This window comes from Oncorhynchus tshawytscha, linkage group LG01, assembly GCF_018296145.1.
Source record: "Oncorhynchus tshawytscha isolate Ot180627B linkage group LG01, Otsh_v2.0, whole genome shotgun sequence".
In the NCBI taxonomy this organism is placed as follows: Eukaryota; Metazoa; Chordata; class Actinopteri; order Salmoniformes; family Salmonidae; genus Oncorhynchus; species Oncorhynchus tshawytscha.
Window position 1 is genome coordinate 51,584,542 of NC_056429.1, and position 26,576 is coordinate 51,611,117.

At 42.5% G+C, this 26,576-nt stretch overlaps 1 protein-coding gene across 3 annotated transcripts in view; it reads left to right on the plus strand.

Moving 5' to 3' along the window:
- The window catches only part of LOC112252932 (insulin-degrading enzyme-like), a 44,253-nt gene that overhangs the window by 7,925 nt on the left and 9,752 nt on the right, over positions 1-26,576 (plus strand). For 2 of the 3 annotated variants that reach the window (XM_042322981.1, XM_042322979.1), the window contains 17 exons: positions 370-577; positions 1,740-1,909; positions 3,853-3,975; positions 6,428-6,540; positions 8,109-8,271; positions 8,463-8,555; positions 8,702-8,793; positions 10,582-10,662; positions 11,037-11,140; positions 12,842-12,944; positions 18,368-18,490; positions 18,983-19,065; positions 19,351-19,495; positions 23,709-23,819; positions 24,144-24,264; positions 24,973-25,064; positions 25,701-25,812. In XM_042322981.1, the coding sequence (XP_042178915.1) occupies positions 370-577; positions 1,740-1,909; positions 3,853-3,975; positions 6,428-6,540; positions 8,109-8,271; positions 8,463-8,555; positions 8,702-8,793; positions 10,582-10,662; positions 11,037-11,140; positions 12,842-12,944; positions 18,368-18,490; positions 18,983-19,065; positions 19,351-19,495; positions 23,709-23,819; positions 24,144-24,264; positions 24,973-25,064; positions 25,701-25,812 (2,037 nt within the window). Of the gene's footprint in view, positions 1-369; positions 578-1,739; positions 1,910-3,852; positions 3,976-6,427; positions 6,541-8,108; positions 8,272-8,462; positions 8,556-8,701; positions 8,794-10,581; positions 10,663-11,036; positions 11,141-12,841; positions 12,945-18,367; positions 18,491-18,982; positions 19,066-19,350; positions 19,496-20,014; positions 20,160-23,708; positions 23,820-24,143; positions 24,265-24,972; positions 25,065-25,700; positions 25,813-26,576 lie in introns of all 3 variants that reach the window. The other variant, XM_042322980.1, reaches the window with a different exon arrangement.

A 26,576-nucleotide genomic window follows, 5' to 3' on the forward strand; every position in this document is an offset into this window, starting at 1 on the left:
CCACTCATTATTTTCCTACAGGTGGCTCCACCCATCTCCTCATCCTGTAGCTTTTTTATCTGTATCTTTTATTTCTTTGTTTCAAACCCCCATTCACATTCTCCGCTATTCCTGTAAATTATGCTGCCACTTCTCTTTTTCGCTCCCTAGTTTATCTCCCATGGGACTACATTGAAGAGGATCCTTTATCACACCCTTTCATCTGCTTCTGTTTTTTATCCCTTATTGTTTCAGGGTTTGAACCACCTATCCAATGTTATGGCTGGCAGCGTCTAAACATAATTCACTTTTTGTTTTACTTTAAGTGCAGAAGTGTGCGAATGCGAAGCAACGTGTCGATTAACTGTGTTCGACTCTTATGTGTACCAGGTTCTTTGTCAGACCCAGGGAACATATCAGGCATTGCCCACTTCTGCGAACACATGCTGTTTTTGGGCACAGAGAAGTACCCCAAGGAGAATGAGTACAGCCAGTTTCTCAGTGAGCATGCTGGCAGCTCCAATGCTTTCACTAGTGGCGAGCACACCAACTACTACTTTGACGTATCCCACGAACACCTGGAGGGTGCATTGGACAGGTGAGTGAACCGACAGGGTCATGTTCAATAAGGCACATGGTGTAACTTTTTTGCAAAACAATCGTTTCTTATTGGACGAGTTCAGGTAGACCGTCCCCTTTTCAGTTTATTTTCTTCTGTTTGGTGCTTTTTGAATATGACACAGGTTATGTCGTGGTAGAAATTCTCCCATTTTACTTGACGGCTTTGGGTGTGCCACTGATTCGATTAGGCGTGTGAAAACCATCTGAACACCAATGCAGATCAATATTTTAACTATTAATAAGCTTTTCAAACACTCATGAACAAAAAAGTAATGTTCTACTGGAATCTGTGACCTGATTTTTGGAAGCCGTTTTTAAATCCATATCATCAACCTTCATACTGTTTTGGGGCTCCCGAGTGGCGCAGAGGTCTAAGGCACTGCATCTCAGTGCTAGAGGTGTCTCTACAGACACCCTGGTTTGATTCCAGGCTGTATCACAACCGGGCCGTGATTGGGGGTCCCATAGGGCGGCGCACAATTGGCCCAGTGTCCGGGTATGGCCGCTATTGTAAATAATAATTTGTTCTTAACTGACTTGTCTAGTTAAATAGAGTTCCAATCGAAGGAGGGTGGTTGATAATGGGTGTATAGGGCTACCTGATTAGTAATTACAGGTGAATAGGCCAGGGCCACTTGAATATAGAGCTTGCTTATGACATGTCAGATTTCTGTATCTTCCAGCTATGTTGAGTCTGTAGCTGCCTAGCTGCAGAGGGCATTTACTTTGGCCAATTCACTTAATTGCGGTCGTTTTCTTTTGCATGGCAGTTGCTCGTCCTTAGGGCCATTCAAATAGCTTTGCATACAGGTCTGTGAAATGTCACTGCTGTCTATTGAGTCTGCTGACGAACAGCCTAAAGTTGAGAAAAGTACACCTCTGAATTCAGAACGTGGACTTTTCCACATGTTACTGCAGTTATTAACCACTGGCCTGGAAAAATAAATAGCACACACCCCTAACCCACCATTTGCTTAATCCTCACTGATGTTCCTGTAGGCCTTCACCAGGACACAAGTTAATTTTAAAACAAATCATCCAACAGCCCTTTAAAAAAAAAAATCTAGGTAGCCTAATCTGCAGTTTTTGCTTATGTATGTTAACTTGTTAAATGAATGCTTTGTCCTTTGTGTGTCTAGGTTTGCTCAGTTCTTCTTGTGCCCGTTGTTTGACGAGAGCTGTAAGGACCGTGAGGTGAATGCTGTGGACTCTGAGCACGAGAAGAACCTGATGAATGATGCCTGGAGGCTGTTCCAGCTGGAGAAGGCCACTGGCAACCCCAACCACCCATTCAGCAAATTTGGGACCGGTAAAAACCCCATGCCACCTTGCGTACGATATACGAATTCAACATAACCCAGCATGTATCCACAGTCATGTTCATTAGGCACCAAACAGAACGGGGCTCTACAGTGCGACCATTTTACTCGCATATGAGCTTAATATTTTGCTGTGCGACCTGGAATTTTAATTTGGGAGCACCAGTATGCCCAGAAAAATGTGTGATTCTAGCTTTATTCCAAAAATATTTTTCATTGTGCTCCTAAATTTCTTTGTGTGCGCATACATTTTTTGACTTGGGCATGTACGTGCTCGCTGTAAAAAAAAAAAAGAAAGGGCAGCGTAGAGCCCTGCGGAAGACAATGGACTGGAACTACCAGGACTTCAGTTTCCTTTTCTGTTGCAAAACATTTTGCTACAGTGTGCCGTTATGAACATTGCGTATAAAACCCCTAAATCCTTCTCAGCCTTTTGTTTTGGAATGTGCTGACTCATCCTCTCCTCCTTAATTGTGTTCTCTTACGATTGGACTCCCAGCCCAGGAGAGCCAGCTGGTGGCAGCGTTTAGTTATATAAGCTTTTTTTTCGTCTAATAATAGAAACAGGATCAGCTCGGCAGGAACACTTATTAATGAACGAGTGTTGGAGACATCCTTGACAAAAACATAACATTCTTAGAAATGCTTAGAGGGACACTTAACCACACATTAATATTCAGATGTGGACAGAATTAATAATTAGCTTATAAAGTAAATAGTTCAAAGGGAAGTTAAACACATCTCTCCAGATGTTCTAAATGTGGTGTGTGTCTGTTATTTGTTTTAGAGGGAAATGCCCAGCAGCTAGCCTGCCACAGAGAAAGGGCTAGGTTTAGGCTCTGGTTGTGTAACGTAAAGTTTCTCACACTTGTAGATCGCCTTGGTCCGTACAATTATTTTAGCGCCCAAAAAACGTAATACTTCCAGATCAACTGTAATGTCAATACCATTGTAAAGCACAATTTCTCCCTTTTCCAACAAAATCCATGCAGAGACATCCACGCTGCCCGTTTCTGTATGATTCAAGAATGCAATGAGCTCCGTCGGATCTTTTTAAAAATGGCAGGTGGGGAAGCGAAACTAATGCGTGGTAGTGAGAAGGAGAGAATTCTTCGTGGGAAAATGGCTTTTTTTCACTCAATCTATCCAATTTATCACCTTATCGCCTCTAGAATGTAAATAAAACACTATAAAGAGTTTATATAATGTGTCATTACATACCTATTTGAAGGGTTGTGTCTAATTCGAATTGGGTTTTTAGGGTGGTGCTAAAGTGATCTTCAGAAGTAAAAGGTGGCTTTGAGAGTCATGATTGCTTGCAGTGTTGACGCAGAAAATTACGGCATGTCACGATGTAACGGAGGGTCTGTTTTTTTCAACTTGTCTCCAGTACTATAGAGCTGTTACCATGTCGATCAACGGTTGAATAGAAACGTAGTTCACACCCCAGATTTTGAAGTCAACAGTTGCTACAGTCCCATTAGTTTTATTTGCAGCCTCGTTTGAATGTCGCGGTTGCGCACATTTGTACGGAATGGGGTGAGTTTGAGTTAGGCTAATTAGCAAAGCGCTAGCCCATAGAGGACAAAAGTGGTCAGTCTGTCACTGGTGGCCTTACTCAGAATTGTAATCGCATCACTGTGGGGATTCATTTTGTTCACACATTGGTTTTCTTGGAACAAGCTTGTTGCCCTTTTTATAACTGGATGTATTCTCCCTCCCACTGCGTACTGTTTCATGAAGTCTTTGATGGTGACTATTTTGGATCTGTGACAGGGAGTTGTTTTTCCTCCAACGCATCATATGATACAGATTATATTTGTTTGTCCAATAAGGTCAAGCACTCGCTGCACTGTATATTACGAGAACATTCCTTGCTGATGTACATTTTGTTGACTAGCTGGTTAAGTATTATATCTGGTTGATTTTTCAGGTAACAAGTTGACTCTGGAGACTAGACCATCAAAGGATGGGATCGACATCCGCCAGGAGCTCCTGAAATTCCACTCCACCTACTACTCCTCCAACCTCATGGGACTGTGTGTGCTGGGGAGAGGTGAGTGAGTGTCGTACATGCCAACGTCCACATCTGTAAGAGAGCGTTGCTGCTTGGATCAGTGATCTTAAGACTGGTTAAGAGACAGATGAAATAACCTGCCAGCTGTGCAGATCTAAGATCAAGTAGGAAGTGCATTTTCTAAACACTTCTGCAACAATCTGGAACTGAGCCCACAACACTCAAGCCAAGGCCTGCAGTCATTTGTTTGCGCAGCCCCCCCCATCTCCTAGACTGGAATAGTCTTTTACAGTTGCAGTTATTTCCTAGGGATGTGACGATTCACGAGTACACACTGGCCAAACCGATCCAAATGTAGCATGCATCGGTCAGTAAATCGATTAAAACGTTAGGTTTCGCCAGTTAACTTTATTGTTGCTCAAATTACATTCTTTCTACCTCCTGAAATTACCTTTTTATATTATGTGACAACCGCGTCCTCTCATTCAGTGTCAAACTAAGCATGTAATTATGTTGAAAGTCATTGATCTACAAGTTATTTTGTATGCCTAACAACCCCAGGCACGCTGACAAACGAGGGGTAGGCCCATTCCTGATCTGGCACATCTGCATTGTCACCTTCAGGATTCAAATGTTTGTTAATTGGCTTGCGCCATAGCTGCGGGAAGATGTTTAGGGGTGCTGGGAATTCTGGTCCGGGGGGTCATTTCTCCCCGCACTGCAAATGGCTGTATCAGTCTACTAATACGGTAGTAGTAAAGGCCCAGTGCACTAATTTTGTGAGAATTTTTTTATTCCCCCCCCCCAGAGTTGCTGCAGAAGGCTATTGGTCCGCTAAATCAGGCATGGCTGGCCCGCTCATTAGGCAGTATTAGGCGGTGGCAGTATTATGGTGGCAGATTGAAGAAGGAAGCTAATCTGACCAATACAGCACCCCCAACAACACATCAAACCTCACATAATTCTGCCCAAAAACAATTTTAAAAAATGATGGCCAAATATACGCTGGAGTTGCTTGCCAAGATGACACGAATTATTTTGAGGTGCCTTTGTTACAATTTTGACATAAATCGTCTTAAATCTATGGCAAGATATGGAAATGGCTATCTAGCAATCAACCACCAACTAGACAGATCTTGAATAATGTGCAAATATTGTACCATCCAAGTGTGCAAAGTATAGATTCGGGTGTGAATTTCTTATGTAAATTGTTATTTTCAATAAATTGGTAAAATGTTAACATGTTTTCGCTTTGTCATTATGGGGTATTGTGTGTAGATGAGGAGAAAAAAGTAAATCAACATTTTCAGGCTGTAACAACAAAATGTGGACTAAAGGGTTATGAATACTTTTGCCAGTCCTGTCTGGTCCAGTGACGGTGGGTTTGTGCCCATAGGCAACGTTGTTGCCGGTGATGTCTGGTGAGGACCTGCCTTACAACAGGCCTACAAGCCCTCAGTCCAGCCTCTCTCAGCCTATTGTGGACAGTCTGAGCACTGATGGAGGGATTGTGCGTTCCTGGTGTAACTCGGGTAGTTGTTGTTGCCATCCTGTACCTGTCCCGCATGTGTGATGTTCAGGTATACCGATCCTGTGGAGGTGTTGTTACACGTGTTCTGCCACTGCGAGGACGATCTGCTGTCGGTTTTGTCTCCCTGTCTTGCTGTCTTAGGCATCTCACAGTACGGACATAGCAATTTATTGCCCTGGCCACATCTGCAGTCCTCGTGCCTCCTTGCAACATGCCTAAGGCACGTTCACACAGATGAGCAGGGACCCTGGGCATCTTTCTTTTGGTGTTTTTCAGAGTCAGTAGAAAGACCTCTTTAGTGTCCTAAGTTTTCATGACTGTGACCTTAATTGCCTACCGTCTGTAAGCTGTTAGTGTCTTAACGACTGTTCCACATGTGCATGTTCATTAATTGTTTATGGTTCATTGAATAAGCTTGGGAAACAGTGTTTAAACCCTTACAATGAAGATCTGTGAAGTTATTTGGATTTTTATGAATTATCTTTGAAAGAAAGGGTTGTGAAAAAGGGATGTTTATTTTTTGCTGAGTTTAGGTACAGTTGGCTGTGTCACTGCTGTGTTCATTACCAGTTTAAATTTAGCATTTTCTGACACTATGTCCTCTACAGTGAAATGAAATAAGCTGCAATTGGCAGCCAGGTTTATGATGGTATGACCTCATAATTAATGGCTTTCACAACAACACAGACTGTCTGGTTTGTAGAGCATTTTGCTAAGCAATATTGACCTTCCCTGTTGCTGTACATTATTCAAAACTAACTTACAGGATGATAACAGTCCATCCTCATCTACATGTAATTACATGCTAAATTACAACTACAGTAAAGGAAGCGTATCAAGAATGTTATAGCGAACACGTTTGTGCTTTTAAGTGTTTTGCAATTTGAATGGTTTGAGTTTGAACCCAGGAAGATTGTATTTTAATAAATGAAACATCTGTCCCCTTTTTCTCATTTATAGAGTCATTAGATGAGCTCACTACCATGGTGGTCAAGTTGTTTGGAGAGGTGGAGAACAAGAATGTACCTATCCCAGAGTTCCCTGTGCACCCCTTCCAGGAGGAGCACCTCAAGGTGAGCTCCTTAGTTTGTGCACACACACACTCCAGAGTTTCCGTTAGCCGGCTTTTGGCCATAAAATACATCAAATGTAAAGCCGGTAAATAAAACTGCTGTCCAAAATGACCTGGAGAATTTGTTTTATTAATTGATGGAAATACCAATCGATGTGTATACGTTTGACCATCATGCTTATCGGGCTATAGGTTCATTTGCATAAGTTTGTGGAATTAAATTGGTCTGTGTATTTGCGTTAGTCATTTATCTTTTTTTCAACAGCTGTCACATGCGTAGCGCCGATTTTGAGCGGGATTTCTCCAATTCCTCAATTGGTTGCTGCTGCAGTAAAACATGCTTTGATAAGCCCCTTCAGTGTGAAACAATCCTTAATGCAATCACGTGTTAACAGTTTCGGTTCATGATTAAAAAGAGATTTTTATTTCTCAACTGGTAAAATTGAAGCACGTCACCCACCACTTTAGGAGCTTTAGATTCTTAACATTCGAAAAACATTTTTTAAAGGAGCTAATCATTGATTCCTCTGGCTAATTCATGCTTTCTGGTGAATACTTTTGAAAGATTTTATTTATTTCTGTGTAGACTGGAGTAATTATATAGTTTTGGCAAAGGCAAAGGGACAATCCTAGTCATATTAGCAACCAAATCCAATTTTTTGGATCTTTATCTCTGTCATATATGGAACCGCTTTCAGGTGCGCTGTTTAGAATGGTGTTTTCCCAGGTGTGCTGTTTAGAATGGTGTTTTCCCAGGTGCGCTGTTTAGAATGGTGTTTTCCAGCAAATTGCATTTTGGCAAATGTTAGAATATTTGGTTTTGTTGGTTGCTTCATTACATGAGTGGCATGTTCTGTTCGGCAGCATTACCATAATCTAAATGTGATTTCTGTCATCCTGAGCACGGTGGCTGGACACCCCAAATGCATAAGGGTCTGGTAAATTTCTTAAGTGCCTGTAAATCTTCCCGGTCACGTTGTCCAGCACCTCATTGTCCTAACGGAAACCCTGACACACACACACACACACTTTAAACTTCCTAAGCTACTTTGCATACAGTGCATTCGGGAACGTATTCAGACCCCTTGACTTTCTCCACATTTTGTTACGCTACAGCCTTATTCTAAAATCGATTTAAATTGTTTCTCCCCCCTCATCAATCTACACACAACACCCCATAATGACAAAGTGAAAACAGGTTTGTAGAAATATTTGCAAATGTATTACAAATAAAAGTCAGATACCTTATTTACGTAAGTATTCAGACCCTTTGCTATGAGACTCGAAATTTAGCTCAGGTGCATCCTGTTTCCATTGATCATCCTTGAGATGTTTCTACAACTTGATTGATTTATTTTGCAATCATTTCTAAACTTTTTTGCTTTGTCATTATGAGTAATTGTGTGCAGGTTGATGAGGGAGGGAGAAAACAATCAATTTTGAGAATAAGACTAATTTAATAAAGTGGAAAAATTCAAAGGCTCCGAATGCAACGGAGTTGTGCAACTGAGATTCTATTCATAGTCTCAATTCAAATATCTCCTTCCTAAACCCCCCCCCCACACACAGCAATTCTACAAAGTGGTGCCTATCAAGGACATTAGGAACTTGTATGTGACGTTCCCCATCCCAGACCTGCAGAAGTACTACAAGTCTAACCCAGGCCACTACCTGGGCCACCTGATAGGCCACGAGGGCCCAGGGAGCCTGCTGTCTGAGCTGAAATCCAAAGGTAGGCCAGAGGGCTGTGATTGAATCTTGGTTTTAAGATTTAGGGCTTGATGGAATGGTAGAAATATTTGTAAAAAATTGTGAGTTTAATAAATTATGAGTTTATACTGACAATACATTCTGTGTATGTGTAGAATTGTTTATATTTGAATTGACAGCGGTGGCTATGCTTTTATTCTTATTCTTGTGCAGGCTGGGTGAACACACTGGTCGGCGGCCAGAAAGAGGGAGCGAAAGGCTTCATGTTCTTCATCATCAACGTGGACCTGACAGAGGAGGGGCTCCGTAAGCATTAGAATTGCTTAGTTTTGGGATTGTTTAGTTTTGTCTAATTTGTATGCGCCCACACCCTCAAGTCAGAAAGGTGTTTGTCTGTGTGTGGTGGTTTCTGTTTCAACCCTGTGAGCTGAAGGGTCATTTTGTTTCTGTAGTGCACGTGGATGACATCATCTTCCACATGTTCCAGTACGTCCAGAAGTTGCGCACTGAGGGGCCTCAGGAATGGGTCTTCCAGGAGTGCAAGGTGAATACTGCACTGTAGTACCACTCACTTCTAATCTGTCTGAGCTCAGTCCACTCACTATTGTTATTTTTTTTAACCTTTATTTAACTAGGCAAGTCAGTTAAGAACAAATTCTTAATTTCAATGACGGACAGTGGGTTAATTGCCTGTTCAGGGGCAGAACAGCAGATTTGTACCTTGTCACCTTGGGGGTTTGAACTCGCAACCTTCCGGTTACTAGTCCAACGCTCTAACCACCAGGCTACCCTGCCGCCCCATATACAGTGCATTCAAGAAGGAATTCAGACCCCTTTTACCACATTTTGGTATGTTAGTCTTATTCTAAAATGTATTCATGTGTTTTTTCCCCTTATCAATCTACACACTACCGCATAGTGACAAAGCAAAACAGCTCTGGCTGGGCCACTTAAGGACAGTCAGAGACCGAAGCCACTTCTGTGTTGTCTTAGCTGATGTTCTTAGGGTTGTTCTGTTGGAAGGTGAACCTTTGCCCCAGTCTGAGGTCCTGAGTGTTCTGGAGCAGGTTTTCATCAAGGATCTCTTTGTACTTTGCTCCTTTCATCTTTCCCTCGATCCTGACTAGTCTCCCAGTCCCTGCTACTGAAAAACATACCCACAGCATGATGCTGCCACCACCATGATTCACCATAGGGGTGGTGCCAGGTTTTCTCCAGATGTGATGCTTGGCTTTAAGGCCAAAGAGTTCAATATAGGTTTTATCAGACTAGAGAATCTTGTTTCTCATGGTCTGAGAGTCCTTTAGGTACCTTTTGGCAAACTCCAAGCGGGCTGTCATGTGCCTTTTACTGAGTGGCTTCTGTCTGGCCACTCTACCATAAAGGCCTGATTGTCGGAGTGCTGCAGAGATGGTTGTCCTTCTGGAAGTTTCATCTCCACAGAGGAACTTTGGAGCTCCGTGACCATTGGTTTCTTGTTCACCTCCCTAAGGCCCTTCTCCCCCGATTGTTCAGTTTGGCCAAGCAGCCAGCTTTTGGTCGTTCCAAACTTCTTCCAGTTAAGAATAATGGAGGCCACTGTGTTCTCGGGACCTTCAATGTTGCAGAAATGTTTTGGTACCCTTCCTCAGATCTGTGCCTTGACACAATCCTTTCTCTGAGCTCTAAAGACAATTCATTTGACCTCATGGCTTGGTTTTTGCTCTGACATGCATTGTCAACTGTGGGACCTTATATAGACAGGTGTGTGCCTTTCCAAATCATGTCCAATCAATTGAATTTACCACAGGTGGACTCCAAGCTGTAGAAACATCTCAAGGATGATCAATGGAAACAGGATGCACCTGAGCTCAGTTTGGTCTCATAGCAAAGGGTCTGAATACTTATGTAAATAAGGTATTTCGGTTTCTATTTTAATACGTTTGCAAACATTTCTAAATTGTTCTTGCTTTGTCATTATGGGGTTTTGTGTGTAGATTGAGGAAATAATTTAATCAATTTTAGAATAAGGCTGTAACGTAAAATAGAATCTGGGAAAAATCAAGGGGTCGGAATACTTTCCAAATGCACTGAAGCTGTCTTAAGAAGCCAACTTACAGAAAACAATCAGTCATTAACATTTTATGTATAGCCCTTTTTACAAACAAAATAAAATCAGAACCATGACTGAGAAACTTACTCAAATAGGCCTTTTGTCATCCTCTTAGTTAAACTTCTGTTTTTAACAGTACACGTGGATGAATTGTCTTGTGTTGCTCAATTCTCCATTGTATGTAATAGTACTGTATTTTTATGCGATTGACATGTGACTTGTCTCTCTTCTCCTCCACAGGACTTAAACACAGTGGCCTTCAGGTTCAAAGACAAGGAGCGGCCCCGTGGCTACACCTCCAAAGTGGCTGGATTACTTCACGTAGGTGGCGCTCTCTATTTTCTTAAGGTCGTCTCCACAATGATGCACTGCACTTCCGTGGCTCCGTTTGATGACTATGTTGTCATCAGTGCCTTGTCTGCCAGGCTCAGACTTATAAATTCAGCCCCAATCTAAATTAAACTGACATTCCTGTTATTATCAAAATATTATGGTATTAAGGCAGTCGGACCGGGGTAGGATGTCCAGTGTATTTTTGTCTGTTGGGATTCATTATTGTGTCCATCTGTTTTGTGTGAAAATAAGCACCAGTTCTGTATTCCTGTGCTCCAGTAAAGTGTTCCCCTGCATGTGCTAGTCAAAGGCCTCCCCATTGTTAGTGCCTAGACCTGTTTTTTTTGTCCTCTGTTTTGCAGTACTACCCTCTGGAGGAGATCCTAGCAGCAGAGTACCTGCTGGAAGACTTCAGGCCAGACCTGATAGAGATGGTCCTGGACAAGCTGAGGCCAGAATACGTCAGGTCAGTTGCAACTCTTCACTGGGTCACTAACCCTGTTTACTCTGCTCTCCTATACCATTTTCACACTATTATACCCATCCGGATGAACCATACCGCTAGCTTGGAGATATATATATATTATTTATTTATTTTAAACATTTTTCATTCCAGCATGGTTTCAGCAACTGTTGGATGCAAAATCAGACCCGCGCAGTAAAGGTTGGCTCAGCTACGTCAGTTTTGCTCAGTAGTGTGACATGGGTACATGATAATACACTTACGACGCCTCTGTTTTGAAGAGCCTTTTATATGGTAACCCGGTGTTTGAGCAGATGTTGCAGTCCATGGTTACAAACAATCAGATAAGATGACATTGTTTACATTTTTTAAATTTAACTAGGCAAGTCAGTTAATAACATTCTTATTTACAATGACGGCCTACCAAAAGGCCTCCTGCTGGGACGAGGGCCTGGGATTAAAAATAAATACAATCACAACAAGCGAGAACACTACATAAAGAGAAACCTAAGACGACAACATAGCAAGGAAACAACACATGACAGCACAACATGGTGACAACACAACATGGTAGCAGCACAAAACATGGTACTAACATTATTGGGCACAGACAAGAGCACAAAGGGCAAGAAGAAAGAGACAACAATACATCACACAAAGCAGCCACAACTTTCAGTAAGAGTGTCCATGATTGAGTCTTTGAATGAAGAGATTGAGATAAAAACTAGTTAGTTTTATCGAGTGTCTGTTGCAGCTCGTCCCAGTCGCAAGTTGAAACGAACTGAAAAGAGGAGCAACCCAGGGATGTGTATGCTTTGAGGCCCTTTAACAGAATGTGACTGGCAGTATGGGTGTTATATGTGGAGGATGAGGGCTGCAGTAGATATCTCAGATGGGGGGGGTGGTGTGTGAGGCCTAAGAGGGTTTTATAAATAAGCATCAACAAGTAGGTCTTGCTGATGCTGAACATCAACTGAGTAGACTTGAATAACAACCAACCAAGGTTGGTGTTACATAATCATTAGGCTAGTAGTGGAGCCATTAAGTCATGTCATTAACCATAAAATCATGTACGGTAAATCTAAATGCGATCTTACATTTCTCATTACACACTCTGTTTACAGTCATTTTCATGGCAGATTTACCTCAACATTCATCTAAACTTTCCACTGTTGAATTAACTGCCAGAGAACTTTCAGGAATGTTTTTAACTTAAACACTGGGGGAGTTCAATAACACATTCTGCAGTTTTACTACCACCACAATCGCTGCTTCTCCACTTCAGTCACTACTAATACTAAAGTCCCTACTTCTACTATGATTACTTCTTCTGATACTGCTAGAATCAATGCTACCATTTCTACAGTCACCACCACTACTGCAGTAAAAACTACTACAACTTCTTCCGCTACCATTTCAAATGCTTTTATACAGTTGAAGCAACCACACATTTTCTTTGAGAAATTTAACTTTTCTAGTTATCACATTGGCTGGCTATCTGCACCACTTATCTGTTTTAATCACATTGACCCTACAAATTGTAATTGCCTGGAGCCTCCCGAACCTCCTATACCCAGTGTTATTATACAGTTGAGTCGTAAGGGCAGCTACGTATCTAGCGCCAGCTGCTCAGGGAAAATGGAGTGTGTATAACTCCTAACCGGTCTGACGTGGGTTGTCCTCTGTTTGTCCTCCCATCTGCAGAGTCGCAGTTGTCTCAAAGTCGTTCGAAGGGCAGACGGACAAGACGGAGGAATGGTACGGGACTCACTACAAACAGGAGCCCATATCTGAAGAGATCCTCAAGGTGAGACACATTCAAACTCGACAGCTTTTCCATATACTCATCACCCTGTGGGTGATGCTAAAGGCCTTTCCTTGATTTCACACGTCCTCTCCTCATCATGTGTTGTCGGAGATCAGATGTACCTCCCTTCAGACCTTCTCCTTCGGTGCAGGAAAGGAAATGGGGGCACAATGAAATAAGGCCAGATCTAAGATTTACCCTACTGGGCATCTTTGTAAATAGCCCACTGGCAATGCTTGAAGGAATCTTCAATCCATCCACTTGCTGTCACACATTCCAACATAATCTAAGGTTTATCATACCATGAGTAAGAAAACAAATGGCTTATGGGTAAGGTGCTGTTGATCCACAGTCAACATCCCAGTGGTGAATGATGTTTAAAGCCGCAGATGTTTGCTCAAGAGTTTGCTGACTTTTTTTCTATTCAGTGTAAAAGCAGCTTTAGGATGGAAATGTAAGATGTTTTGGAAAAATCCATTTGCAGGCAGACTGACACTAGCACTGTGAATGTTCTCAATTCACCTTTCTGAAACAATTCCCAGGGCCACAAACTCCCCTGACCTTATGAGGTTCCAAAAGCAGAAAAAGCTTTTGTGGAAGGCTTTAATACTCCCAAAGCCAATGCTTTACATTTCATGACCTTTTAGTGGTGTCTTTCTCCTAAAGGTTTCCACACAACTATCTAACCACAGCCAACCCAACAGTCTATGGATGTTTTTTTAAAGAATCTGCCTGGTGTGTTTTAGGATTGAGCAGTATCCAGATTTTCACACCTTTTTATACTGTCCTTGTGCCATAACAGGGTATATGGCGTTAACGTCATAGGTCACAAGGTGGTGCTTTTTGATTTCAAACTCAAAAAATCCCAAATAATGTCTACCAGAATGCTAACAAAGTACTAGAGAATTCCCATAGCGGATGCTAGCTAAATGCTAATGACCACAAGCGAACTACACTGAACAAAAATATAAACGTAACAAGTAAAGTGTTGGTCCCATGTATCATGAGCTGAAATAAAGGTCCCAGAAATGTTCCATACGCACAAAAAGCTAATTTCTCTCAATTTTGTGCACAAATTTGTTTACATCCCTATTAGTGAGCATTTTTCCTTTGCCAAGAAAATCCATCCACCTGACAAGAGTGGCATATCATAGAGCTGATTGAACAGCATGATCATTACAAAGGTGCACCTTGTGCTGGGAACAATAAGGCCCCTCTAAAATGTGCAGTTTTGTCAAACAATGCCACAAGATGTCTTAAGTTTTGAGGGAGCGTGCAATTGGCATGCTGGCATTCCTGACGGGCCGCCCCCAGGTGGTGAGGGTAGGCAACAACATCTCCTCCCCGCTGATCCTCAACACTGGGGCCCCACAAGGGTGCGTTCTGAGCCCTCTCCTGTACTCCCTGTTCACCCACGACTACGTGGCCATGCACGCCTCCAACTCAATCATCAAGTTTGCGGACGACACAACAGTGGTAGGCTTGATTACCAACAACGACGAGACGGCCTACAGGGAGGAGGTGAGGGCCCTCGGAGTGTGGTGTCAGGAAAATAACCTCACACTCAACGTCAACAAAACTAAGGAGATGATTGTGGACTTCAGGAAACAGCAGAGGAACACCCCCATCCACATCGATGGAACAGTAGTGGAGAGGTTAGCAAGTTTTAAGTTCCTCGGCATACACATCACAGACAAACTGAATTGGTCCACTCACACAGACAGCATCGTGAGGAAGGCGCAGCAGCGCCTCTTCAACCTCAGGAGGCTGAAGAAATTCGGCTTGTCACCAAAAGCACTCACAAACTTCTACAGATGCACAATCGAGAGCATCCTGGCGGGCTGTATCACCGCCTGGTATGGCAACTGCACCGCCCTCACCGTAAGGCTCTCCAGAGGGTAGTGAGGTCTGCACAACGCATCACCGGGTGCAAACTACCTGCCCTCCAGGACACCTACACCACCCGATGCTACAGGAAGGCCATAAAGATCATCAAGGACATCAACCACCCGAGCCACTGCCTGTTCACCCCGCTGTCATCCAGAAGGCGAGGTCAGTACAGGTGCATCAAAGCTGGGACCGAGAGACTGAAAAACAGCTTCTATCTCAAGGCCATCAGACTGTTAAACAGCCACCACTAACATTGAGTGGCTACTGCCAACACACTGTCAATGACACTGACTCTACTCCAGCCACTTTAATCATGGGAATCGATGGGAAATGATGTAAATATATCACTAGCCACTTTAAACAATGCTACCTTATATAATGTTACTTACCCTACATTGTTCATCTCATATGCATACGTTGATACTGTACTCTATATCATCGACTGCATCCTTATGTAATACATGTATCACTAGCCACTTTAACTATGCCACTTGGTTTACATACTTATCTCATATGTATATACTGTACTCGATATCATCTACTGTATCTTGCCTATGCTGCTCTGTACCATCACTCATTCATATATCCTTATGTACATATTCTTTATCCCCTTACACTGTGTATGACAGTAGTTTTTTTTGGAATTGTTAGATTACTTGCTCGTTATTACTGCATTGTCGGAACTAGAAGCACAAGCATTTCGCTACACTCGCATTAACATCTGCTAACCATGTGTATGTGACAAATAAAATTTGATTTGATTTGATTTGACTGCAGGAATGTCCACCAGAGCTGTTGCCAGAGAATTTGATGTTCATTTCTCTACCATAATCCGCCTCCAACATAATTTTAGAGAATTTGGCAGTACTTCTAACCGGCCTCAACCGCAGACCACATTTAACCACGCAAGCCCAGGACCTCCACATCTGGCTTTTTCACCGGTGGTATCATCTGAGACCAGCCACCCAGACAGCTGATGAAACGGAGGAGTATTACTGTCTGTGGGGAAAAACTAATTCGGATTGACTGGGCCTGGCTCTACAGTGGCTGGGGGTGCAGCCATGGGTGTGCCTAGGAGGGCAGAAGCCCACTCACTTGGGAGCTAGACCCACCCATGGCTGCGCCCCTGCCCAGTGGTGAAATTCATAGATTAGGACCTAATTTATTTCAGTTGACTGATATCTATCTATAGTTAGTAAAATTGTTGCATTTATATTTTTTTCAGTATATTTACAAAGACAGACAATCCAGCTCAAAGTTGTACAATGCTATCGGAAAGTATTCAGACCCCTTGACTTTTTCCCACATTTTGTTAGGTTACAGCCTTATTCTAAAATGGATAAGAAAAAAAAATGTCCTCAATCTACACACAAAGCGAAAAACATGTTTTAAGACATTGCGGAATTATAAAAAAGAAAATCTGAAATACATTATTTACATAGGCCTGGAGAGGCCTGAAAATAGCTGTGCAGCGACGTTCCCTATCCACTGACAGAGCTTGAGAGGATTTGCATAGAAGAATGGGATAAACTCCCCAAATACAGGTGTGCCAAGCTTGTAGTGTCATACCCAAGAAGACTCGAGGCTGTGAACTTTCTGAATGCACTGCATTTCAAAAGTCTACTCCGTTTGCTGCACGCATAAAGCAAATATTAGACAGCAGGGATATTGAACCAGCACGGGGAGTTGTAAGGCTCAACAGCAGAAACAAGTTAGCCACTTTGCCAAATTGAACCACAGCTGGAGAGTATTCAGTACAATTTAGATGCAGATTAACCTTAATATTTATGTTATCTATTTATCTATTGTAACTTGATCAACTTACGCTGACTCATGAAGCTAGCTCTCTTTGTAAAAAAACCAATACGTGACTGGCTCAACTGTTCTGGTGAACGACGGTAAGCTTCGTAATGAAAAATGTGACTTGTAATTAAGAACGCAATCTGTTATCTCGTAACCTATAGATAATTACTTAAAAAGAAGCTTGACGGTATTGAAAATTATACCATGTGTGCTGTAAAACTTCAAATAATAGCTCAGGCATTCATTTGCTTAAGTCACTGAAAACAACAGGTGCTTATTAGAGACTGTATTCTATTTGAGTCAGGGATCTATTTCCTTAATGCCCACAGCTTTTGCTCATTTGCATAGTTAATGGTTTAATTCCATCATTCACTTCCAGCATTTTAATACATTTCTTAATTTCCTGCACTGTCATTTACACATTAGCTAGGTTTCCATCCAACAGATTTTCATGCAAATATTCAAAAATCTGCATAAACCACATTTTCCCACCAAAGATGTTTCCATCAAACTCACTTATTGCAGATAAAAGGCTGTGATGATGTAGTGCACTTAAAAATAACTTTTGTGGTTAAAATCCCATGTACCGAAATGGAAATATTAAAATGGATTTCAATCGCATTTTCAACTCTACTGATGGTTTAGTCACGAACTGTTGCGTTATAGCAAATGTGTCCACTCTAGCTCTGGCTACCTACCTATATATGTGCACAAGTGCCAAGGCTACCTATATTTTACAATTAATATCATTTTTGTTTGTCAAACGGGATCCAAGCATCGATCATCATGTCACCAGAATAAGACCCTTGTTTTTTATTGGAAAAGAGCATCAAGCTCATCACCTTGCACATTCACCACCCTGTGAAGTTAATTTATTTATTTAATCTGTAGCCATTTCTCGCATAATTATTTTACCGACACACAATGATCACATCGTCAAACAAACATTGTCTGTTGGTTATTATAAAATTGTACCGGTGTTTCCTATTTCCATCAGCCCAGTAGTGACTTTTCATGTGTCAGATAATTCAGCCGCATGAAAGGGTTGGAGGGAAACATGGTTACTGTCATGTTTCTTTTGTCTAAGTGTGCCTCTATTTCGGGGTAAAAAAAAACTTACTTGGCAGAATAATTCTTCTTCTCATTGACTACATTTCCTGCGGTTCTTTATTTTGCCACTAGAGGGCAATCGGCCAATTTTCTGTGGGTCTGTACTACTGAAGTTTACTGTTTGTTTTGTCTGTGCTTGTTAGTTAGCAGTTCACAGCTGCTAGCAGTTTTCTTACTGATGCTAAACGGATGATTGCAATTTGTCATTACTGAATTATTTAATTTAACAAATCAAACCATTTAACCTCGTGAACAATTCATTTAGACCTGGTGTTTATTTTCTGAAATGTGTGCTGTTGCCTGACTATTTAAAAGGAACAGGCAACTATTTGAGACTGCGTTTTAATTGAAATTTGACTTTCAAAATACCTGCGTATACACGGTATACTGTCAAAGCCTCGTGTGTAATCCCTTTGGTCATCACTGGACATAGTTGGTCCTGTGTCATGTAGAATCTGTCATGGGCAGTTGGTCTGGAGAAGAACTACCCATTGCATCATCTATAGTTCATTGGCTGTAGTTGGATAGGTGTGCAGAAGCCTTTAGTCACCTATCAATAAACTCCATACCTAACCCTTGACTGAGCAAGGAGGACTCGCTAACTCGTCTGTGTGTTTCAGAAATGGGGAAACGCCGACTTCAATGGCAAGTTCAAGCTACCCATGAAGAACGAGTTCATTCCTACCAACTTTGATATCTACCCTCTGGAGAAAGACTCTCCCTCCGCCCCAACTCTAATCAAGGTAAGCCTCGCTCTGGATAAGAGTATCTGCTAAATTACTAAAATGTAAAATGGCGGGATGTTGCATTATCAAAGTGTTGTCACTTCATTCGCCAAGAAGCCGACAGACCTGAACACGTCGCTGCATGTTTCAAGTGTCTGACTCTGTTCATATGCTTTCATATGGTAATGTGGAAATGGTGACTGAAGTTAGATGTTCCGAATTTAGTCAACAACTGTCGTTGTTACGGTGTTCAGATCGGAGGATGTGTGTGGTGGTAACTACTGCTGACCGATTTGGAGTCTCTTGTGGAACAACTCTTTTGAGCTAAGCTTCTGTATTTAATTTTGGGCTGCTGTTCACCCCAATAAAGTACAAAGGCAGTAGTAGAGGTTTGATCGATCTCTTTTCAAAGCAAGTATATGATATCAGACTGCCCAACTTTTTTCAAGCCTTTTCTTATCAATGGCACCTGCTGCTAATGCTCATCTTACCATGTTATTTTTTTTCTAGGACACTGCTATGAGCAAGGTGTGGTTCAAGCAGGATGACAAGTTTTTCCTACCAAAGGCCTGCCTGAACTTTGAGTTCTTCAGGTTGGTAGACAAACCACAGCCGTTGAAGTGTATGAGATGATGTGATATGTAATGTGATTAAACTTTTGTCTTGTTTTCCTCATACAACCTATTGTAGTTATAGTACTCAAATACTGCAGTTTGAATTCATATTACGAGGAACCCTATGGAACCCCACTTGTCCTGCCGATCCCTAATTTTGAATGAAGGCAACACTAACTGTTTTTCAAGGAGAGCAAATTGGAGGGAGAATTCTAACTGTGGCGTTGTAGCTACTGTCATTCACCACTGCCATTTTCTCTACAGCCCGTTTGCGTATGTGGACCCCATACATTGTAACATGGCCTATTTGTACCTGGAGCTCCTCAAAGACTCCCTCAACGAGTATGCATATGCAGCCGAGCTTGCAGGCTTGAACTATGACCTCCAAAATACCATCTATGGGATGTATGTAAGTATTATAATTTCCCATCGCCCTCACGTTGCCGCGACCCCAAACCCACCCGTTCCTCCCTCAACCTGGGCCTTTGTGTCAGCCCTGGCTGCAACATCCTCTTCATCTTTTCTTTCCCCCTCCCTCTCTCAAAATCACCTCGTCGGAAACGCTAGAGTTGTCGGTTTCCCCGTTCGTACTGGCACTGTTTTGGATTTGAACGTAAATTGTCAGTTGGTGAAGTAGTTCCCTGTCAGAAAGAGGAACAGTATTTTTCTATCAAAACTCTTATACAAAGGAATGGGAAATGGACACCAAGATGCGTCCACACTAGAAATAGTGGCCTTTAGCGACAAAGTACTCCGTCCCTCCTTGGTGGACAGAAAGGCCGGTCGCGAGGCTGCATATACATACTCTTCTTTATCAGTTTCCTCACCCTGCTCTCTGTCCTTTTTTGACAACCTCATCCCACCTCCCACCTCCCCCACCCAACACTCATGTCTTCTTTTTGTTTGTCTTTTGATTTTTTTTTGTTAGTCGCTACCTATACTCAGACCCCCTGCACTGCAACATGACCTACCTGTTTCTCAGGTTATTGAAGGATGATTTAAAAGAGTATACATATGCAGCCCGCCTTGCCGGGCTGGTCTATGGCATAGCCTCAGGGATGAATGCCATCCTCGTAAGTACAGCGTCCGTCTGTCTGCCCCCCTAATGGCTAGGGGGACGAGGGAGGGCGCCAGCTTGAAGCTTTGAGTGTGCAGGACTGGCTTTACCGTTCCCCTCTATCTACGTCCTCTTTGTGTGTGTGTTTGTATGTTAGTCTGTCTGTGTAGGAAGATGGGGAGGTACTAGAGCCTCCCTTCCTATTAGTGGTGGGAAGTTCAACTCTTTTTACTGACTCTGGTCTTTTCAACTCATTCAGTGAAAAGAACAACTCTTTATAATTGTATTCATTTGATTCAGTAATGCCCAGAGCATGCAGTTCACCATAGAGCTTTCATTGGTGACTTGGACTTTTATACAAGTGTACTTCTAAGAATGTACATTTTGTTGATTACTAGGCATACAAATACAATTACTTATCTTTTTTGAAAAGGTCTATTTGTGACCGCAACCGGACTAGATTGTCAACCACTTTTGGCGGAATGCAATTGCTTGACTACCGCGAGAGAGCAGCACAATATCGTTCACGAACTGCAGCCGCCCTTCGAAGGAGTTTGTTGAGCTGATGCAGACTGTGTATGTTTTGGTTCTTCAAAGCTGTGTCCATTGATAAACTAACAACTAAAATTAACGAGTCTTGAGTCAGTAAAAAGATGTTCAAAAATAAATAATATTTTGTCGACTGCACATCACTACTTCCTATGTCCTGTCTATGTGCCCACTTGTGGTTTCACTGCAAGGATAGCCACATCTAGTCCTCAAGGCATGCCGTTTAACTGATATGAAGTTGAATATTAACTTTCCATTCATCAAATAAGTCTCTGGCAACATGGACTAAATTCAACTGATAGAGTTCATATTTGAATCCAGACCTTGTCAGCAGACTGCCTGTCTTGAAAGACACATGTTTGGCTTTGTTGATTTCACCGAATCACTCCCAAAACACACCACAGCTAATACACCCAGATAGAACTTCATACATTCTTTCACATTTCGTTTATTTTATTTTAATGCATTGTTAGCAGCCAGTTTGAAACTCATTTGCTGTCAATATCAGCCAGATAGTAGAACAGTGTCTCCTTCACAAGTCATAAAGGAATAAAGCCAAACATTGCTTATCCTCTGACAAATGTATAGGAACTGTGAAATTCTGCTGACTCATGATTCCAAAAGCAAGTTAGACTGGAGCTGGCATTGTACACATAGATAATAGCATTCGCAAGATTTTATTTTAAAATTTGCCCTCACTATTTTCAGAGGTTAGTATTGGAATGAGGTTTTGGTATGTGTCTGTGAAATTGCGAATCAAGATGCCCAATGTGCTTGTCTTTTCACGGCTCATCTGTAGCTTTGGTTTGTGGTGCTTTTGGTTTCCCTCTAACTTAAGCAACTGACTAATTTCATGACTGACGTTTGCCTTAACATCCAAACTAGGCCCACCTCTGTGAAATAATAGCTTGTGTGCAGAATAAAGCGGTCTTACTCACTACTGCTATGTGATGTCAAAAATAAGTCATAAATAAGACTACTTAAGAACAGGATTATTAACAGGATTACATGTTATATAGGCTAATCACTCATGGGTTGATGCTATATACTTAGGAAATAATGCTTTCTACATTCCAGCCAATCACACATGCCTTGCTAACTGTATGGATGGGGTGTTTTTCCTCCTATATATTAGCTCTTCCAAGCTCCGGGAGTAATAGAGTTGAGTCAGCACAAACTGGCTGGGGGCTCGTCAAGGGTAATGATGTTGGAAGTGATTAGAGTTAACTGGTGTCAGTATGTGTGTGTCAGGGAGAGCGAGAGGGAGAAGGTGATTTTTTCCGAGAGCAAAACGCTGCAGCCTGAGGCTATTGCGGGTTCATGAAGGGGCCAGAAGGTTTGGAGGATGCACAGCTGAGTTTCATGTAACCTTGACCGGGCTCCGATCACGCACAGTTTGACACACTACAGTCGCATGCACACACACAACCACTCACTTGCATCGGTTATTGGTAGCTTGTCACTGAGCTAGATGAATAAAGGGAAATGCATTTGCAGTAGATTGTACTGCACAATGCTTGCCGTGTAGACCTTGAGGGACGAGTTGAGTAGGTCACTACAGACCCATAAGGATGTGGTGGTCATTACATTTTGTCGGCCGGCGATTGTCATGCAAATATCCGACGGACTTGCGGTAATTGACTGTTAGTTAACATAAACATGTTTAGCATCTCCGAGTTACACACACACAAGCCACTGATGTGGCTTGTCTAATAAATCTATTTAATATCGCCTAAACGTCACAATAAAACCATTTTATTTATTTCAGGCAGGTCTAAAGAAACACGATATGAAGAAAATGTAGCCTATTTCAGAAGAACAGAATAGATATAGTACTACATTAAGGAGTCGTCCTTAATGTAGGCCCTGCTATGGCTGTGGGCTACACTAGTTAATTTAGCAGCCCAAGATCTGCTTAGAATTCCCGTGGGATTATTTTATAGCAAGGACAATACAATTGAACGTAGTTGAATAAAATGGAAAGGATATTTTTTCCCAAATAATGCGGCTGTTCTGTGTTGAGCGATCAACCAAGAGAACAAACGGGTCCTCCTATATGCCCAATTTGAGTTATTTGAGCAACTTTAGTTCTGATACAAACGTTAGGCCATATGTTTTGATTTCGAATACATTCTAAGGCCATCGCAGTTGGAAGATGTTTGTGCTGCCTGCGCTACAGACGTCTATATCGGTCGTAAAGGCCCATTGCACTTCTTTTGAGATTTTTTTTACTTATGATTTTTTGGGGGGTTGGGTTCAGGGGGTGCTTCATCACCCGTACTTCCCGCGCTATGTCTAAGGCTGCATGATGCGACTCTAATGATGATTGTGAAAAAAGTTGCATGAAAGGCAAGCCCGCTGCTGTTTCTTGCGCAGCCTGCACACACTTCATAACTCTCGTTCACAAATTTGACAAACAAATATGCTTGATAATATTCTCACCCATCAGACTATTCTCAATTGAATCTGGTCTTTACATATAGTCTACTAATATACAGTGCATTCTGGAAAGTATTCATACTTTTTCCACATTTTGTTACGTTACAGCCTTTTTCTAAAATGGGTTAAATGCATTTTTTCCTCGTCAATCTACACACAATAGCCCATAATGAAAAAGCACACTTTTTTGTGCTAATTTATTAAATATGAAATATCTGAAATACCTTATTTACATAAGTATTCAGACCTGTTGCCATGAGACTTGAAATTGAGCTCAGGTACATCCTAGACAAGCAGGTGAGGGTAGGTAGTTCCTTACTAATTAGTGACCTTGATTAATCAAGTACAAGGGAGGAGCGAAAACTCCCAGACACTCGGCCCTCTGTGGAATGAGGTTGACGCGTCTTAGACAGAGGATGGGCCAGGGCAGGACTGAAGGTTTGAGAGGGTGGTCTGACACATTGCTGTATTTTAGCTTACTCATCCACACATTTCACGGTTTCCTACAGGTGCTTTGACACTCACATTATGCCTACCTTTTCACTCTCGCCCTTTTCCTTTCGTCTCCTTCCCACAGCTCTCAGTGAAGGGCTACAATGACAAGCAGCACATCCTGCTGAAGAAGATCATTGAGAAGATGGCCAACTTTGAGATTGACGAGAAACGCTTTGACATCATCAAGGAAGCGGTAAGCTAAGCATCCACCACCCCCCCCACACACACACACACACGTACTCAGGCTATGATATTACCCATTATATCAGATCAGAAGTTTTTTTATTTTGTGATATTGTGTTTGACCCCATGGCACACCAGAGCTACCTTCATATGGGCGGCAGTTAGCCTAGCAGTCTCAGGGAGAGTGGGATATGCAAAAAACTATTCACACATGCCTACATACAGACTTGTGTGAAATGGGACATATAAGCACGTACCAAATTATAATAATATTGTGTTTGACTCTTCATATGACTGAATTTTGACCCCTGGTTGCCCTTGACCCTTCCTCCAGTATATGAGGTCACTGAACAACTTCCGGGCAGAGCAACCCCATCAGCATGCCATGTACTACCTGCGTCTGCTGATGACAGAGGTGGCCTGGACCAAAGATGAGCTCAAGGAGGCCCTGGACGGTGAGCCATTCTCTCACACAAACACACACAAGCGTGCGCACACACACTCCCTTCCTATCTCTCTGCCCCTCATTTGAACGCTGAGACAGTTTTTGAGCTCCTCCCTGAGCTGCAGTCATTTCTCCGCAGTGAAAGTCTCACCGGAGGAAGGGGAGCAGATGTACTGTCTGTACTGTTCAGTATATTATGTTTTCTCGATGGAGCCTCGACAGATGTCCTGTGTATCACTTGAGGCTCAGTTCACTTTCTGTCTGGGTACAGTGCAATGCAACCTGTTCTCATTTATTACCTCAAATAAACTTGTCCCTATTTCACCTACCCTAGTGCCTATGTGTTGATTTAGTGCCCCTTTTCCCCTTCTCTGGGTCTCCATCCTCAGTACCCTGTGCCTGGTTTTTAGACAGGCTACTGCTCTGTCCTCCCTTTCCTTTCCCAGTTACCCTGGCTGCTCATCCATCACCTCTCATCACTAACTGAATGAATCTGGGTCAGACGATGTGTGAATTCAGATGGACCAACCTACGCAGAGAGGAAGTGTGTTTTCTGCAGGTCTCCAAGCTCGTATGAATGTTTCTGTGTGTGTGTGTGTGTGTGTGTGTGTGCATTTCTGCCCTATGTGGTGGCAGTCCACATGACTGCAATGCTTTTGATTCTGTTCTAGCCTGATTATGATAACTCTGATTGCTTCCATCTGAATGTGTCTTCTAGATGTCACTCTCCCCCGCCTCAAGGCCTTTATACCTCAACTATTGTCACGGTTACACATCGAGACCCTTCTCCATGGCAACATCACCAAGGAGGTTTGTTTGATGTTGCTACCTTCGTGTGGACAGACTGTTGTATTATTTTGTTCGTTACAGGCAGACAAAGACAGATGCGCGTGCACACACACACAGATATTATTATATGTGTAGAATGTGGATTGGTTCTATAACTGCTTATAAAGTCAGCCTCTCCACTCCTTTATAGGTTTTAAGTGGAATCCTTATGTCACAGAATCGTCACACACCGTCAAACCCTGATAAGATTCTCAGATCAAATCACAGACTTTATATAAGATCCCAGCTGTCCATGAACAGTCACCCTTATCTCTGATAATGATGCCCAGTGGAGAGGTGTCACAGTCTAGTGGAGAGGGAATTGGATGCACCAGCGGGGGCAATGGTCCACTTCATCACTATGAAGACTCACCGTGCTCTGCAGGGCTCCTATTACCTTAGATGGAGCTTGTACTGCGTGGACAGAATATTGTAGCAGTGTTGTTTACGATTCAGTGGCAGGCCCTATAAATGGGCATCTGCTATTTACCCTAGAAGATGTGGGAAACGAGCGATGCAGATGATAAGAGGAATCTTAACACATTTTAAAGGTGGATTAATACACTGATTTATATCATTTGCACCCCTCTCACGTTTATTTTTTCTCCCTTTCGCCAGTCTGCTCTAGGCATGATGCAGATGGTTGAGGACACGCTTATGAATCAAGCCCACACCAAGCCCCTCTTACCAAGCCAGTTGATTCGCTACAGGGAGGTGCAGGTGCCAGATGGTAGGTCAAGTGCCCTGTCCATCACTCCCTTCACCCTCCTGAACCTGCCAGTCATGCCCGTCCCCATGGTGACCCTGCTGAAGGTTTCTTACCCAACAGTCTGGCCTACATCAGGACCTGTGCTTGTGTAACACCTCGGTGTCAATGACCCTCCAATGTCCTAGGGGGAAAGGCTCACTTAACAAGGGGAAATGGACATCACTGGGAAATACAATACACCCACTTTTTTTCCCTCTCCCTTAACCTTTTACACACCCTACACAAGACACCGCACAACAACACACCTGTGCCACACTTTTCCTGATGACATTAGGTAACTTGAGCATGGGGAAGAAGAAAGCAGGGCTGTCTGGGCCATCTGGAAACATCCTGTGTCCTGCTGAGGGATTTGTTTCGGGCCTGGATCCTTCCGGACGCCAGTCGGGGACAGAATCGCAATCTATAGCTTCCCAACAGAAATGTTTTGAACAAGTTTAGAACTTTCAGACATATACCTCTACTGCTTGCTTGCTTCCACTCATATGGGATTTTGAGTGCCAGTGAAAAGCTCTTACTCAGCAAAGGAGTGTGATTTTGGCTCAGTCTCCCCTGTCTGGAGACTGGCGTGTCATCAATGTCCTCTAGATGAACTCTATATATAACTTTCCTGTACGATGCCTTTTAAATCTCTCTGTCCAAATATGTTCTTTAGTAATTGCATATTTACAGTTAAGCCGGTGATTCATCAACCGGCGAGGTCGTTGCTTATTCCTAAATGCATTTTT